The sequence below is a fragment of the Anopheles gambiae genome, chromosome 3, assembly GCF_943734735.2.
Source record: "Anopheles gambiae chromosome 3, idAnoGambNW_F1_1, whole genome shotgun sequence".
NCBI lineage: Eukaryota > Metazoa > Arthropoda > Insecta > Diptera > Culicidae > Anopheles > Anopheles gambiae.
Window position 1 is genome coordinate 56,140,277 of NC_064602.1, and position 14,961 is coordinate 56,155,237.

General features: G+C 38.3%; 1 protein-coding gene and 1 pseudogene across 1 annotated transcript; both read right to left on the reverse strand.

The window, feature by feature from the left end:
• Positions 1–2,153: 2,153 nt before the first annotated feature.
• Positions 2,154–5,160, reverse strand: LOC133393127 (uncharacterized; annotated as a pseudogene).
• A 1,033-nt stretch (positions 5,161–6,193) lies between these two features.
• On the reverse strand, positions 6,194–9,260 carry LOC1270916 (pro-resilin). The gene is made up of 3 exons (XM_024811314.2): positions 8,960–9,260; positions 7,118–7,399; positions 6,194–7,052 (listed from the first exon to the last, which is right to left on the reverse strand). Exons 1-3 carry the CDS (start codon positions 8,993–8,995, stop codon positions 6,417–6,419), a joined length of 954 nt encoding a protein of 317 aa, XP_024667073.1. The 5' UTR covers positions 8,996–9,260; the 3' UTR covers positions 6,194–6,416.
• Between the last annotated feature and the right edge of the window lie 5,701 nt (positions 9,261–14,961).

A 14,961-nucleotide genomic window follows, 5' to 3' on the forward strand; every position in this document is an offset into this window, starting at 1 on the left:
AGAAAGCTCGTTGGAGCAAAAGTTTTCACTCGTTCTGTCAAAAAGTGATGTTCAAAATTGGTTATGAAAAAATGCTATGAGACCACCTGGACTACATACACTTTGATTCCAGATTCCACCACCTGATCTTTTGAATGCACCTTGGGATAAATGTAAACAACACCGTGTTTTCGAGCAGGAACTAGAATCTAATTCCAGCTTTTAGGCTAAAATTTTCTAGACTGAAAATCGCAGGCTAGTTTTTTTGTGTGGTTTTGTATGGATTGTTTACATGATTTCAGCCTCCAACTGTCAAACTCCATACAAAAAACTGACTAGAATCGTGAAGGCCCCCATTATCATTTCTTGTCGACATGCCGTCGTCAAGTGCTGTACCGATAGGTTGACGAGAAAATACTATGGGGTATGTGCCGCGTTAGGGTCATCGTGCTTAGGTAGGAGAGGAAAGGAACGCGTCACGGCTTGGATCAGGTGTAGACCGGGAGTGAAGTGATTGTTTCTTGGCGGTCTTCGCTGCTGAATTCCAAAATCCGTAGAAAGGTAGTGATGTGTGTTGTACCCAGCGCTAAATGCGGCTTCGGTTAGTGTAATCTGTAACGACAAAGGATAGCAATTCGCCAGATAATCTTTTCTTTCGTGTTTCGGTGTAACTTTTCTAACGTTTGATATTTACCGGCGGTTGTGGCTTGTTCAGTTGCAAAATTAGAAGAGGATTTATTTCAAGAACTACACGTATACTTATAAACTACTCGCCCGAGCCGAAAGCTCAAAACTCCACGAAACGATCTTCGTTTCTCGTTAAACACGACAAATGACAGGGCTTCGTGTCTGTGTCTCAACACTACATATTCTAAATCTAACAGCTTACATATAACAATTATGATCTTACTTTCAAATGTATGTAAAAGAGGACTGAAATAAAATGTATTACCCTGATCTAAACTAACTGCCATTAGCTTGCATTCAATATCTTTTAATTCTATCCTGACTATTTCCTGTGATAAATCTTCTACCCTAGCTGTAAAGTTATAAAATATTGCCGAGCTACATGGTTGGCTAAAAGTTGGTTGTTTCTCCTTTAAGAGTCGTCCTTCTATAAAATATGAACCTTTTGGGGGTTAATCTTTCGCGATGTGTTTCGGACGGTCGTATTATGGTGATGCTCTAAATCTTTATGGTTTAGTGGTTGAGATCTTACTGACTATATTTTATTTCCTACTTCGTGCTCCTTCGTCATTCGGCATCTAGCCTTATGCTAGTAAAGTGGTGTGTGTCTTGATGATGTTTATAAATAGGGATCGAGAGGCCACTACATCACTTCCCCCTTCCTTTAAATTTTCCGTGGACGGAAAATAGCTCTACTGTAACGCGTTTGGTGTATTGGTTTTCTGTCGGTTACTGTATCCTTCTGAGGATATGAAACGTTATCTGGTACGCTCGTTTGATTTGTCGCGCTCACATAAACAGGCTTTAAACGATCTATAGAAATTGTCGCTTTTTTCCTTTTACTTCGAGTGTGTAGGTTTTTTTGTCCTTTGCTATTACTACGATTCACGTAACCCTATTTCTTTGTATTGTGATCCGAAGTTTGTATGTGTTGTAACTTACGCATGATCGTTCTCAGGTTGTTTACAAATTCGGGCGTTGCGTTGGTAATCTGCCTACTATGATCGAAAAACTCTCCTGGTAGTCGTAAACTAGTAGCGGAACTTGGGGCAAGTGTGCCACCTTAAGCATTTCAAGTTATAACTCACTAAAACGTGTTTTTCAAAAGCCGATTTAAAACTCATAACCATTTTACATCTATTTCCTCACTTATAAATGAGTTTCGCTTGAAAAAAGTTCAAATAAAACAGTTTTTGAAGCGTTTTAAAAAGGGTCCAAAAAGACGTTGTTTTTTGGGCTATGGGGCAAGAGTGCCACTCGTATGGGGCAAGACGGCCACCTGGTTAAAATAACCGTATTTCTTAGATAATTGGTAATTATTACGTTTATACCACTAGTGTATTTATTCCTACATGTATTTTGTCACCAATGAACCCTTTTTGACCACCAACTGTACCACAATATGGTTTGTTACTGTTCTGTTTTTCTGGCGTGGAATCCGCTCACAATAGCGCACCATTCCGCAGCACGCTACAACAATGTTTACATTTTTGACAGCTCGCGCCTATGAAAGCTGGTGGCACACTTGCCCCAAACAGAGATGGCACACTTGCCCCAAAAGTTGTAACTTTTTTGAAATTGAATTTTTCAGTGACAAAAAGAAAGTTTTTTTCAACTAACCCCACAAAAAATTTCACGTTTTCTCAGCTATACGGTGGTGTAAATATTTTCTCGGTTGATTGTTCGCATAATTTTTGAGAGCTTATTTGATTGGATTCAAAAATTATAATATTCTGCTCAATTTTGAAACTCAATATAAATAAGTTCAAAACAATGGGGGATATCGATTGGTCTATATGAAATTCGGCTCAGTATGCCTTGTCATTGGAAAGCAACCAACTGTATACACAATTGATCATTAAACTAAAGTTTTTAAGGAAAAATGCTTGGTGGCACTCTAGCCCCGTATGGCACACTTGCCCCAAATTCCGCTACCGTAGGTTAGTTCGGCAACGCCCGCTACAACCTGATGACTTTTCTGCAGTACAATACCTTACTATCTGATCCTCCTGTGTTAAAAACCATCCATTTCTATTGCACTATTTTAACATAAATTTTGGTTTGACTAACAAAATTACCTCATCTTTTTTTACCTTTAGTGATGGATAAACTGTATCATTCTTTTCCCTTGCATCTGCTGCCTCTAATTGTATAAGTTCTTTTAATCTACACACTATCTGGTTTAAAGTTCTATGTCCTGTTCTACCTAAGTTTTCCATGAAGCCTAGCTTGTCCTCAATACGATAAGTTGATAAAAATGGAAGAGGCCCGAAATTTTCAACATCTGCTGCTACATGTAGTAAATTATGAACGTTAATTGTTAAATGTGTTCGATTATAAACTGTGCTATATTTTAATACAAATTGTTCGAGCAACTGGCCAGCATATATCCTATATTGTTCAAATAATCTTGAAGAGAGTAAATTTACCGCAATGAAAAAAAGTTTATGGTGCTCATAGGTTAGATCTGATATTCTGTTTTTTAACAAAGGTATGCTAACGTGATATAAAAATACTAACAATTTGGACCCCTTCCAAGACCCTTAATATTTTAATGACCTAGGCTTACGATGTATCTCTGACGGGTACTCGATCCTGACTAATAAATATTCAAATATTTTTGAAATTTCTAACTGCTTCTGTTTTGACCACTTCGGAAAAGGGTGTAAAGCACCAGTTGTAAAACCTTTAAGTATTTTTTTTTCTATTCCTAGTGCGAACAAGTGAAGGTCATCGGCTATCGTTGTTTGTGTTACGATGTCTACTTCATCTATATCTAATAATGGCGTGTAATATTTTTGGCGTTTTACGAAGTCTCCGTTTCTAAATTATTTGTCGGTCCGATCTTCAGCTGTTCCTTCATAAATTGTTTTGGTTCTGTCATGGATGCCAACTATTTTGCACTTTATACATGCTTCCAGCCCAGGAGGATACGTTACTCCCAAAAATATATAATGAATTTGCTGTTACTCTCTTCCGTTTGAAAATTCTCATTTCGTACAATTAAGTTACTTATTGTATCATTCTTACCTTTGATGAACGCTCGAGCTGGTGTGTCTGCTACAATAGCTTTCAGGCGAAAGTCGATGATAATTCCGTTGATATCAATGCCTTGCACCAGTACGCGGTTAATATCATCCACTAAAGGCCGGAGAAACCCTTCCAAACAGCTCGGTTTCGTCGCACCACAAAATACACCAGCACCATGATTGGCAGTGCTGGTAGATTAACTATGTACATTGATATAGGCCATAGCTGCGTTGGTCCACTATTATGCATCGGAAGTCCATCTACCGCAATATTTGCTTCTATCAATCTGATGACTGGTGGTACAGATCTAAAACGAAAAAGTAAACCAAAAATTATCACATGTTCATTCCAAACAGTTATATTATTCTTACCGATAATATTGTTGGAGAGTGCTAATTCCTTGGTACCAAAGCTGCCCTTCTCCAACGACCGTAAAATGTCTCTCCACCTGTTTCGGAGTCTTCAGTAGCGTCTTTGCACACCTAGGAAGAGAAATATTTGTAGTTTCACGAGTCAACACCAGCAAATCACTACTTTCGGGGGCTTCATCAGCATCAAAATACTCATCCTCATTGACTTCGTCCTCCAATTCGCCTTGCATCACAAATCAGCACTAAAAGCCCAAAAATTTAATTTTGAAAAAAAAAATGTAAACATCGCGGATGGCTCCAGCTAACAACCCCTGTGAAAAGACTTCATGTAATGGATGGAAATGAATGCGGCGGAATAGAAATGTTGTAAATTACTAGGGTAATTTCGGAGCTGAGAGAAAACACGTCTTGTTTGGTTGGATGCAGTAACGGAAGAGGGTTTTCTTTATTCCTAATTTTTGACAATATAATTCTCTCTATTTGCTATAAAATTTTGTTCTGTGTTTTCATTACTAAATCCAGTTCTCATGAGAATCATCTTGTGTTGGTTCATAACAACAAAAAAATTATTTCGGGCCAAATGAAGTAGCACGTCAGAATAGAAATACGTCTCAAGTGAGATGAATTGTACAGTTCATATCGCAAAGTGACTTATCCGCTGCTTCTGATTCCATGGGTATATCGGCAACTTCCACGGCATCCGGCAGCACATTCCCGTATGATGAAGCTGTAATGTGTAATAATATTAAATAACAAATTACTGCTCTGCTTGCATTTTCCATATTACACACAATTTCAACACAAACATAACTTACCTTGTTGATCGACACCGCTGCTTGTTCCCGGAAGATTTTCCTGTTCCCATTCCTTTTCAAAGCGCTCCTTTTCAAATTGCTTTGGCACGCTTGCTCGCCACTCCACTTTTCTTCAAACGTTTGACGGATCCATTTTCACTTGGTTTTACCAATACCAGTTTGTTTTGATTTGAAAATGCACTAGCAGCTCTTGACGTTTACTCACACTTCTATACATTTGATGCTCTTCCACACGGTTCGAGCAGTTTTTTATCCTTCTCCTCCGGTTTTGCCCACATTCCCCCTGACAATTTCTACTTGGGATAGCAGTTTTCGAGCAGCTATCTAAGTGGGTATAATATACAGGTGGGCTTATCCCAAGGTGTATGAATTTAGAAGGCTGATTTTTATCGCTTCTGCTTCTAAATGAAGATTTTAAGAGTGTTTTGAGTATTAATCAAGCCTCAAGAAAGCTTGTTTGAACAAAAGTTTTCACACATCCTGTCAAAAAGTGATATTCAAATTTGGTTTTAAAAAACATATGAGACCACCTGGACTACATACACTTTGATTCTAGATTCCACCACGTGATCTCTTTAATGCACCTTGGGGTAAATGTAAACAACACCGTGTTTTCGAACAGGTACTCGAATCTAATTCCAGCTTTGAGGCTAGAATAATCTAGACTGAAAATTGCAGGCTAGTTTTTTGTGTGGTTTTGTATGGAATGTTTAACTGATTTCAGCCTCCAACTGTCAAACTCCATACAAAAAACTGACTAGAATCGTGAAGGACCCCAATGCTCGGTTTTTCTCGATCTCAAATTTCCACCGGATGCGGGGATCTGCTGGATGAAATGATCTATGCAGGCATGACACAAGTTAATTTTATTAAAAATATCAAACATAATGTACTAGACCTCATTTTTGCTGACGACAATATTGTGAAGGAAGGGATGCAGATCCAATCTACACAAGATTGGCTAATAAATACCGATTCTGACGCTTTCTGTGTTTCGCTAAATGATTTCGCGATTAATGGTGATATCATCTGTAATGCCATCAATCGACTGAAAACTTCATATAATCCGGGGATCGTAGCGACCCGATGGGATCGTAGCGAAAAAGTGCAATGATGCCTTACGCGCTCCTCTAGATACTGCTTTGGGACATTTTTTCGGTCGTTTCGTTTCCGTTGCAGTGCTTCAGATTTCACATATTGTTTACCTACATTACCTAAGTTGAACTAAGACGAACAACTTTAGAGAACAATTAGCAGTAACGCAAGTCATTCAAGTTGCATTTTAAAATCCCAATGCTAGGGCATTGAATGTTTACAAGCTTATAAATGAGCTTTTATTCATTTTAAAATAAGAGTTAATTATTTGCTACACAAATGTTCATTTGTTCATTAAGTTTTCGTTGTTGCACATAAAACGCTCAGAAAGAAATGAAACATTCTAACTCACAATACATTCTAAACATTCTGTTAAACGCAGCGTTTGTGAATCATTTTTAAACGTGGAAGCTTGATTCCTTTTTCATTACAATATTAACTAATGGTAGCCATTGTGATGATGGTTGTCAATGCTTTGATAATTTAATAGGCGATGATGGCTATCATTGTTATTGCTTCTTCGACGATGATGACCATTATGCCCGTTATGGTGATGATCGTTATGACCATTTTGTGCTGAATTTTTATTGTGTCCGCTATTGCTGTGCCCATTACCATGCTTGTTTCCATGATACTCATGTGCATTGCTATCATATCCTCGGTGGCTGTCGTGAATTCCATGATCTGCTCTACTATGTCCATTATCATGTCCATGCGAATCATACTCATTGGATCCATGCGTAATACCATTATGCTCAAAATCGTGATGTGATTCCCTAGGATAACCGAGCTGATTGTGAGGAGCTTCCTTTGAGTACCCACCATGTCCATGTTCCTGCGCATGTTCATGGGGATGTTCATGGTGGTGGGGATGCTCGTCTCCTCCTTCGTAAGTAATTTTAGGTCTGTATCCCTTATGATCTGCTTCATACTCTACAATCTGACGACGACCATCTGGAAGCAATACGTTATATTTCCCGGTGGTATAGTCTCCATCTCGCATTTCTTCATGACCAAACGACAGATCTGTATGTTCCTCATCCACTTCGTAGCTAAATTCATATTTTGCTGGTTCCTATAATTAGTAACAAAAAATGAATGCTATAGTAAAAGCTAATGACAATCAGGAAAATTTGTTACATCTTCAAAAGATCCACTTTCATCGTGGTTGTCATGATGATCGTGATGGTCCTCATGTTCGTCATGGTCAGGATGAAAACCAGACTGATGGTGAGGTGGGCCATAACTCGAATCAGGAGTTCCATAACTACTAGATGGTGGCACTAGGTCCGTATGATGATCTTCGTGATGTCCACCATCTCCTCCGTGACCATGGCCATGAGCGGGTGGTAAATATGAGTTGATTGGTGTCTCGGAGTTAACACTTATTATTTCAGATATAAGAAGAAAATAGAAGAAAAACTACACAAAGAGTTTCATTAATGTGTTATCAGTTTTAAATATGGAACAGTTATGTCATTTTATGGAATAGTTACTCTTAGCGCGAGGTCACATGAGGTGAAATATACAACGAAATGAGCTATTTCACAGGCGAAATATCTGACGAATAAAGCATCACAGCAACCAGCTGATGTGCAATGTCAATGACAAAATCGTAACTAAATCCATTGAATAACTTCAATATCCAGTACTTCGTCAATTTTGAGTCAACAGTTCATAATTTCTTCCAATTAGTGAATGTTCTGATTAAGAAGATATTATTTTTAAGTGAATTTCGAAAGCCGATGTTGTGTCTCCCCCAACCTATTAGCTTTATTTGGCAGATATTTTACCTATCAAATAGTTCATTTCGATGTATATTTCACCTCATGTAGCCTGGCGGTTCTATAGCTAGATCAAAGATAACAGTATAAGGTAAGTTCCCATGATAATATAACTATCAATCTCAGCAATACGGCCGAAGCCGTTCTTTCTGAATAAAAAAAAACTGTCAATCTTGTCACCACACATTGTCATCTTGATTTAACTTAAGAGATCTGTTAACTTCAAATCATTTATGATAATGGAGTAGGAGCAGCTATTATGGTGCTTTAAACTGGACTACGTTGTTCAAGCTCAAGACATTTTTTATGAATGAAATATTTTTCAAAATATCTGTTTACTGTAGTTTTTCTTATAACCATTGTACGTGTTGCTTTAATTAACAAATTTAGTTAGGGAATTGCAGGGTACAATGCAAAATATATTATATTTTTTTAAAATTTAAATGTTGATAGTTTTACGATATCATTAAACTAAATTTGGTGGCTAGAAAGTCAATAACATTGTTTGCGTAACCAGTTTTCTGCTGCGGTGCAGAATAATGCAGGTAGTCTTTTGTAATGCAGCAAAAATGTTTTTTTATACACCGAGTGGTTTTGTTTGAATCTCTTCTGTTTGACCCAGATACGAATTTTTATCGCTTGAAAATTTGACAGAATCATCAGAATGATCAGATTTGTAAATTTGGGGACAGTTTGAGAAGACCTGCCGGGTGTTAAGCGGTTATCACACCTGGCCAAAAATACCTTTTCCGAATGAAGTTTATCTGTCAGATGACGTTGTTTTATATCTGTCAATTAGAATATGTTGACGAAGGTTCAACACAATGTTAACATAACATAGTTGTTTAACATAGTATAAAACAAACTTAAAATAATCATAAACCGTATTCTTGCTATAAAATACGTTATTACACGTACGACAGGATAATTTATGCCAAAGCCTACGTTTGAAGGATAGACTCCAACCGATTAAGACAATTTTTTTTAATACACTTTAGAAGTAGTTCTGTACCCTTGTAAAAAAGGTTTGACGATACTATGTAAATCAATACTATTGAAATCCTTCTGAAAACATAAAGAAGTTAATTTTATTAGGCCGAATTGGCGTACAATTTTTAAATACATAAACATACATACATATAGATAAACATTATCTAACAGAAATGTAAAAACAATACTATAATATATTTATTTTTACCTTTAACACACTCGCACGTTCTATAGATTTTAACATTTCTTATATTTCAAGCGTAAGTAAAAAGTGCTACTCCTAGTAAATAGTATGTTAACACTTTTTTATCTGTATTTACAATAAGACTTTTTGTTCCAACAATTCCTCAAATATTTTCAATTCGTTTACACTTATGTTGCAGTTATTACACACATTAAAAATCTTTTACATTTATATAGCGGATACTTTGAACTTTACAGCTGCTCTCGCCAGCTTCTTATTCACTGAGAAGAAAATTCAATACTGATGAAGTGAAAACAAACGTTAAACTATATATACCAAGATTTGGTTTGCATTTCATTATTCCTTTCACCTCAGAACCAGACCAGGATTGACAATTGGTCTTGTTCGATTGATACGTGTTACTGTTCCTTTCTAGCTAACTGCCCAACTCCTATGTGAATTGAACAGTAGAGCTGTCTAAACTGTTTGGTGTTGGTGATGGAGACAAATGGATGACAACATTTTTCAACCCAACGATATCACACTATCGAAAGCACAAGTACCTTTGAAAATAGCATCGGTAATGATTGCGAAAACCACAACGATGAATCGATGCAGTGATTGTTTCGTGATTCTTGAACGTTTATCGCTACGTTACCAACAGTTGCAAGCAATCATTGGTCGTTTAGACGCATTGATGTATCTTCTAAAGCGGTGTGATTGATTTTGATGGTAACGATGGTTTGGCGTCTAGCGATAATTATGTCGCAATAGCGTTCAATTCAATATTCATTTCCCCAATGAATAGAAAATAGATGCCATTTAATAAAAAATAAATTAAATTTAATTTAAAGTTGCAGCAGAATGCGTGCAACTTGAACGAAGGATTAATTAAATCGTTTATTGTGTTATAGGGTAGATATACCAGTATTGGGCAGGTTTGTGCAATAGTTTCACTAAAACTGCTCGTACACTTACAATTTTTATTACTTTTCATGAAAGTGACGTCATTTTGAACGATAAACTATCGTATTATGTTGTGCTATTTTTTTATTTGTCGATTTAAATGTAGTTTTTGGAGATATTCGTGAAAAAGCAAACATAATTTTTGTTCCTATTTTCGGCAGTTTGATCCTATTTTCAGGTAGGCTGTGCTCCTAATTTTGGCAACGCGAAAACGGGTCGATAAATGTTTTAATTATTGCCAATAGGTAGACAAAAATGCTAAAAACATTTTTATACTCTCGCTTTCCTAAGATTGGTGTTGAAAAGTACAGGCGGTCCCCGAGATACACGGTACCTCTTATACGCGAATTCGGAGATACGCGGTTTTCTAAATTTGACAATTCTTTGAGCAAATTGTACTGATTTGACACATCAATTTAAAATTGCCAAATAATTTCCGTTTTGATCGAATGTTAAAAACTATATCAAAAGGTTTAAAACAGTTATATTCAGTAAGAATCATATCAACTAATTCATAAAGTAACTATAACCTCCCCCTACTTGCAAAATTACACGAACATTACTAATATTTTAGCTGGAAATCACGAGATTCGACTTACGCGGAAATTCGAGATACGCGGTATTTTGCGGCCGTTTTCGGTCCCCATTAACCGTGTATCTCGGGGACCGCCTGTACTTAAATTATAAATTTTATATTGTCCATTTTGGTCATTTTGCCGTCAATTTTTATAGTTACTTTAGTGCAAGTTACAAACAAAGTAGGTATTGGAGAAATGAGACTGCCTAACGACTATAGAGTACGGCTACGATTGGTTCACAAATTATTATTTTCCTTCCAAGTTATTGGATTATTTACAGTGAAATAGGTTATATTTGAAACAAAAAAATGTCGTTTTATGAGACATACGCATTTCAGTGTTCTGATAAAGTTTTATTGTTTTAAGTTTCCGCAGGAACCCACCCAGTCAGACAGCCTACTGTTAATTTACCGATTCGAGCAGTTTTGTGTCTGTTATAACAGTAATTTAAGAACAATTTAGCGGTACGAAGTGTTGTCGTTTGTTGTCAGTGAAAAGATATAAATTAGAACAAAAAGAGCATTGTTTTAAGGATATTTAGTGGAAGAAGACGTCGGCGGTGTGTGTAAAATTGTAAAACGTAAAAAAACAGCCGAGAATTGCGTTTATTAGTGCTATTTGTGCACCACCTTCTCCGGGTGAAGCGGCGGTTCAAGTCGAGTTTGCTAAAAAAAAAAAAATACATTGTAATCGTTTGTATAAGTTAAGGAAAATGATTGAATAGAACCATTAAACTTTAATATAATAGATTTCGTGTTATTTTTTAACAATTTGGCCGAAAAAAATAAAAAACAAAATAGAGGAAGGAATAGGATCTGTCAAAACCGCTCGAATGGGTAAATAACCGACTGCTAATTTACCATTAAATTACTCTTAAATTACCGGTAATTTAGCGGTAAGATAGGGGTAAATTAAGTCCGATTTGGGCAGAGCAATGATCTGTCAAAAATCAACATTCGCCGTGTACCTATTTTCGGCAGCATTCAAAGTGAATAATTATTTGTTTTTCGTAATTTTAAAACTCCTAGTGGATTAGAATAAACTCTGAATCATTAATCTATAATAAAAACATAGAATCACTAATAAAAATCACAATTTCATTGTTTTATTGCTCTGGTTCTCTTACTAATTTGTCGAAACATTTAGAACATACATAACAAGTTGGCTGATAAGTCCCCGATCTAACAAAGAAAAACACATTTTTTTGTCAAAATTCATTTGTCGTTTTTATTATTCAACATAGTTCCCTTCAAGAGCAATACAACGATTATAACGACCTTCCAATTTTTTTATAGCATTTCGGTAGTACTCCTTCGGTTTTGCCTCAAAATAGGCCTCAGATTCGGCGACCACCTCTTCATTGCACCCAATTTTTTTCCATGCGAGCATCCTTTAGAGGTCTGAGAACAAGAAAAAGTCGCTGGGGGCCAGATCTGGAGAATACGATGGGTGGGGAAGCAATTCGAAGACTAGTTAATGAATTTTTGCCATCGTTCTCAATGACTTGTGGCACGGTGCGTTGTCTTGGTGGAACAACAAAATAACAAAAGTTGCTTGACAAAAGACGCTCTGTCTCACAAACTAATTGACATACAGACAAATTTTGACACGAATCATTTGAAGGTTGGTACTACAGTCTGTTCCCGAGTTACGCGGTTTCTGCGTCCCCGACGAATCCGCGTAACTCGAATATCCGCGTAAGTCGAATTTCACATTTTTTGACAAAAATACTATTGATTACTCGGAGTTTTTGATTTAATTTAGTACCTTTATACACTTTATCATATATTTGATATGATTCGTGCAGAAAATCCTAATATTTCTGGCTTTTAAGCGGTTTCAATTTGTTAGCAAAAATGCAATTTATACCGCACTTGAAGCAAATTGTACTGATTTGACATTTAATCTGTCAAATTTAGAAAACCGCGTATCTCCGAATTCGCGTAAGTCGAGAACCGTGTAACTCGGGAACAGACTGTATATACAAATAATATGCATTTAATACTAGCGGCGCCATCTATGTGTCAGACCGGGGACTTATCAGCCAACCTGTTCCAATCAACATTAATACATTTACATTTGTATGTGAACATATATATATATATATATATATATATATATATATATATATATATATATATATATATATATATATATATATATATATATATATATATATATATATATATATATATATATATATATATATATATATATATATATATTGATCTAATTTATATCTAATTTGAGCGATTTTCCCCTGATGAGTGTCCCCGAGCCTCCTCGTGTGGTTGTTGTTTTGGAAGGTCCCAGTCCGCAAAAAGCCGAAGTTTTGTATGGGATCGTCCTGTACTCATATGTACCCACTTACGTACCCATCATCGTATTATCACTTCCACTCAAATACGGACCTGTACTTTGGTGCTGCTGTGCGGGAGCCGACTGCGATGGCGCCCTTGGAGCTGACAGCAATGGCGCCTGACCACCGTGGAACAGTGGCAATGATCCGGATTGCGATGGCGGTTGCGCACGTATCTTGCTGACGCAACGGCGCGGCATCTTCACTTCGCTGCATACCACCGAGAATGCGCTGGTCGCCCAAAAGATCTATACTATACTATATATATATACTATATATATATATACTATATATATATATATATAGTATAGTATAGATAGATAGATAGTTCCTCCTGCTCCCTGACTTTCACGATCAGCTGCATTTTGACGGTAAGCCTCTCCGGCTCCATCTTGAAGAGCTCGGCCGGCAGTCCATCGCTGACGGCAGACTTATTGCTCTTAAGCTGCTTGATGGCGCTGGCAATCTCATCCAGAGATGGCGGGGGCACCTCGTCGTCTGTTCCGTTGCTGTCACTGTTGTTACTGCTGTGCTGCTGCTGTGGTGGTTGCCTTGTTCTGCCACTTGCTCCAGCCTCTCCTGTCTCTGCTCCATTCAGATGTCCTTCGTAAAAGCACTTCCACCTTTCGATCACATCCTGCTCGTCCGTCAGGAGATTTCCTACCGCATCCCAGCACATTGCGGTTTTAGGAGCAACCCCTGCTTGGAGGAGGCAAAGTTTATCAGCCTGGGGCCGTTGTCGTTTGTCAGCTTCCAATCGTTGGTTTATATGCCTCCTCCTGTCCGACCTGAGCATTAAGGTCTACGAAGACAATCTTCACGTCATGTTGTGGGCAGCGGTCGTACTCCCTCTCCAGCTGCGTATAGAAGGCCTCCTTCTCGTCATCGGTGCTCCGAAGGTGCGGATTATGAATATTAATAATGCTCAGGTTGAAGAATCTGCCACGAATTCTCAACCTGCATATTCGCTCATTGATCGCCCAACGGTCAAAAGCCGAAGATTTTATATGGACCTTTCACTTTTTCTATCTGTCTCTCCCTCTAATTTGAGCGATTTTCCCCTGATGAGTGTCCCCGAGCCTCCTCGTGTGGTTGTTGTTTTGGAAGGTCCCAGTCCGCAAAAAGCCGAAGTTTTGTATGGGATCGTCCTGTACTCATATGTACCCACTTACGTACCTACTTGCAGTAGAAGAGTAAATGTGGTTTCACGCACACATAGACACCTTCCACCCGAACGATCGCGTTCACACATACTATCACGCTCTGATTTCTTCTGCATCTCACGCATACCAATGTGTTTACTCCACCCCCTTTTCGGATTGCTTATAGAAATGATGAGGCACACATGTTTACATTTGGTGTATGCACACATTCGCATGCAGTTTATTCCACACTTTTTCTCTCCGTTCCAACACGTGCTTTGGCATACTCACACTGTGTAGACGGCAGAACGGTCTCCCCCTTCCAAATTTACCGTTCTTCCTCCTCTCGATCTGTTGTGTACAGAAACGGTGCAGTGTAACCGCGACTCGATGCTGTCGTGCAACTGACAGCATCCGACGTCCGAATGGCCGTTAAGGGCTTCGGGAGCGATCGGGCTACCGAGGGTCGGCACTCGATCATAGGCCACGACCCGACACACACAACAGTCCTGTAGAATATATGTTATTTATATTAGAATATAAGTGGTTTATACAGAAGAGCCGCGTGTGTCTTTAATATCCTCAATTGTGCACCAGTCCGAAACACAAAAGTGGCGACGAGGTTCTAATTGTTTGTTTCGTTTCATTTATTCGTGTGAAAATTCCGCGACCCAAGCGGCGAAGGATGTCCTCTGAGGAGACTGGTGCCATGGACGAGGAGATGCGTCGTTCATCGCTAGGGCTAGCTAGCGCGAGCGGAGGGCTAATTCCGCAGAACGGTGCGATGCTGCAACCCAACGTGCATCTTTTGGGCGACCAGCGCATTCTCGGTGGTATGCAGCGAAGTGAAGATGCCGCGCCGTTGCGTCAGCAAGATACGTGCGCAACCGCCATCGCAATCCGGATCATTGCCACTGTTCCACGGTGGTCAGGCGCCATTGCTGTCAGCTCCAACGGCGCCATCGCAGTCGGCTCCCGCAC

Bases quoted from the DNA above. Each gene is read 5' to 3' on its own strand.
- LOC1270916 (XM_024811314.2), bottom strand. From the start codon at position 8,995: ATGTTAAAATCTATAGAACGTGCGAGTGTGTTAAAG. The intron at 7,400-8,959 runs GTAAAAATAAAT...CTCTTTGTGTAG, and splicing joins AACGTGCGAGTGTGTTAAAG to TTTTTCTTCTATTTTCTTCT. The intron at 7,053-7,117 runs GTAACAAATTTT...TACTAATTATAG, and splicing joins AAAGTGGATCTTTTGAAGAT to GAACCAGCAAAATATGAATT.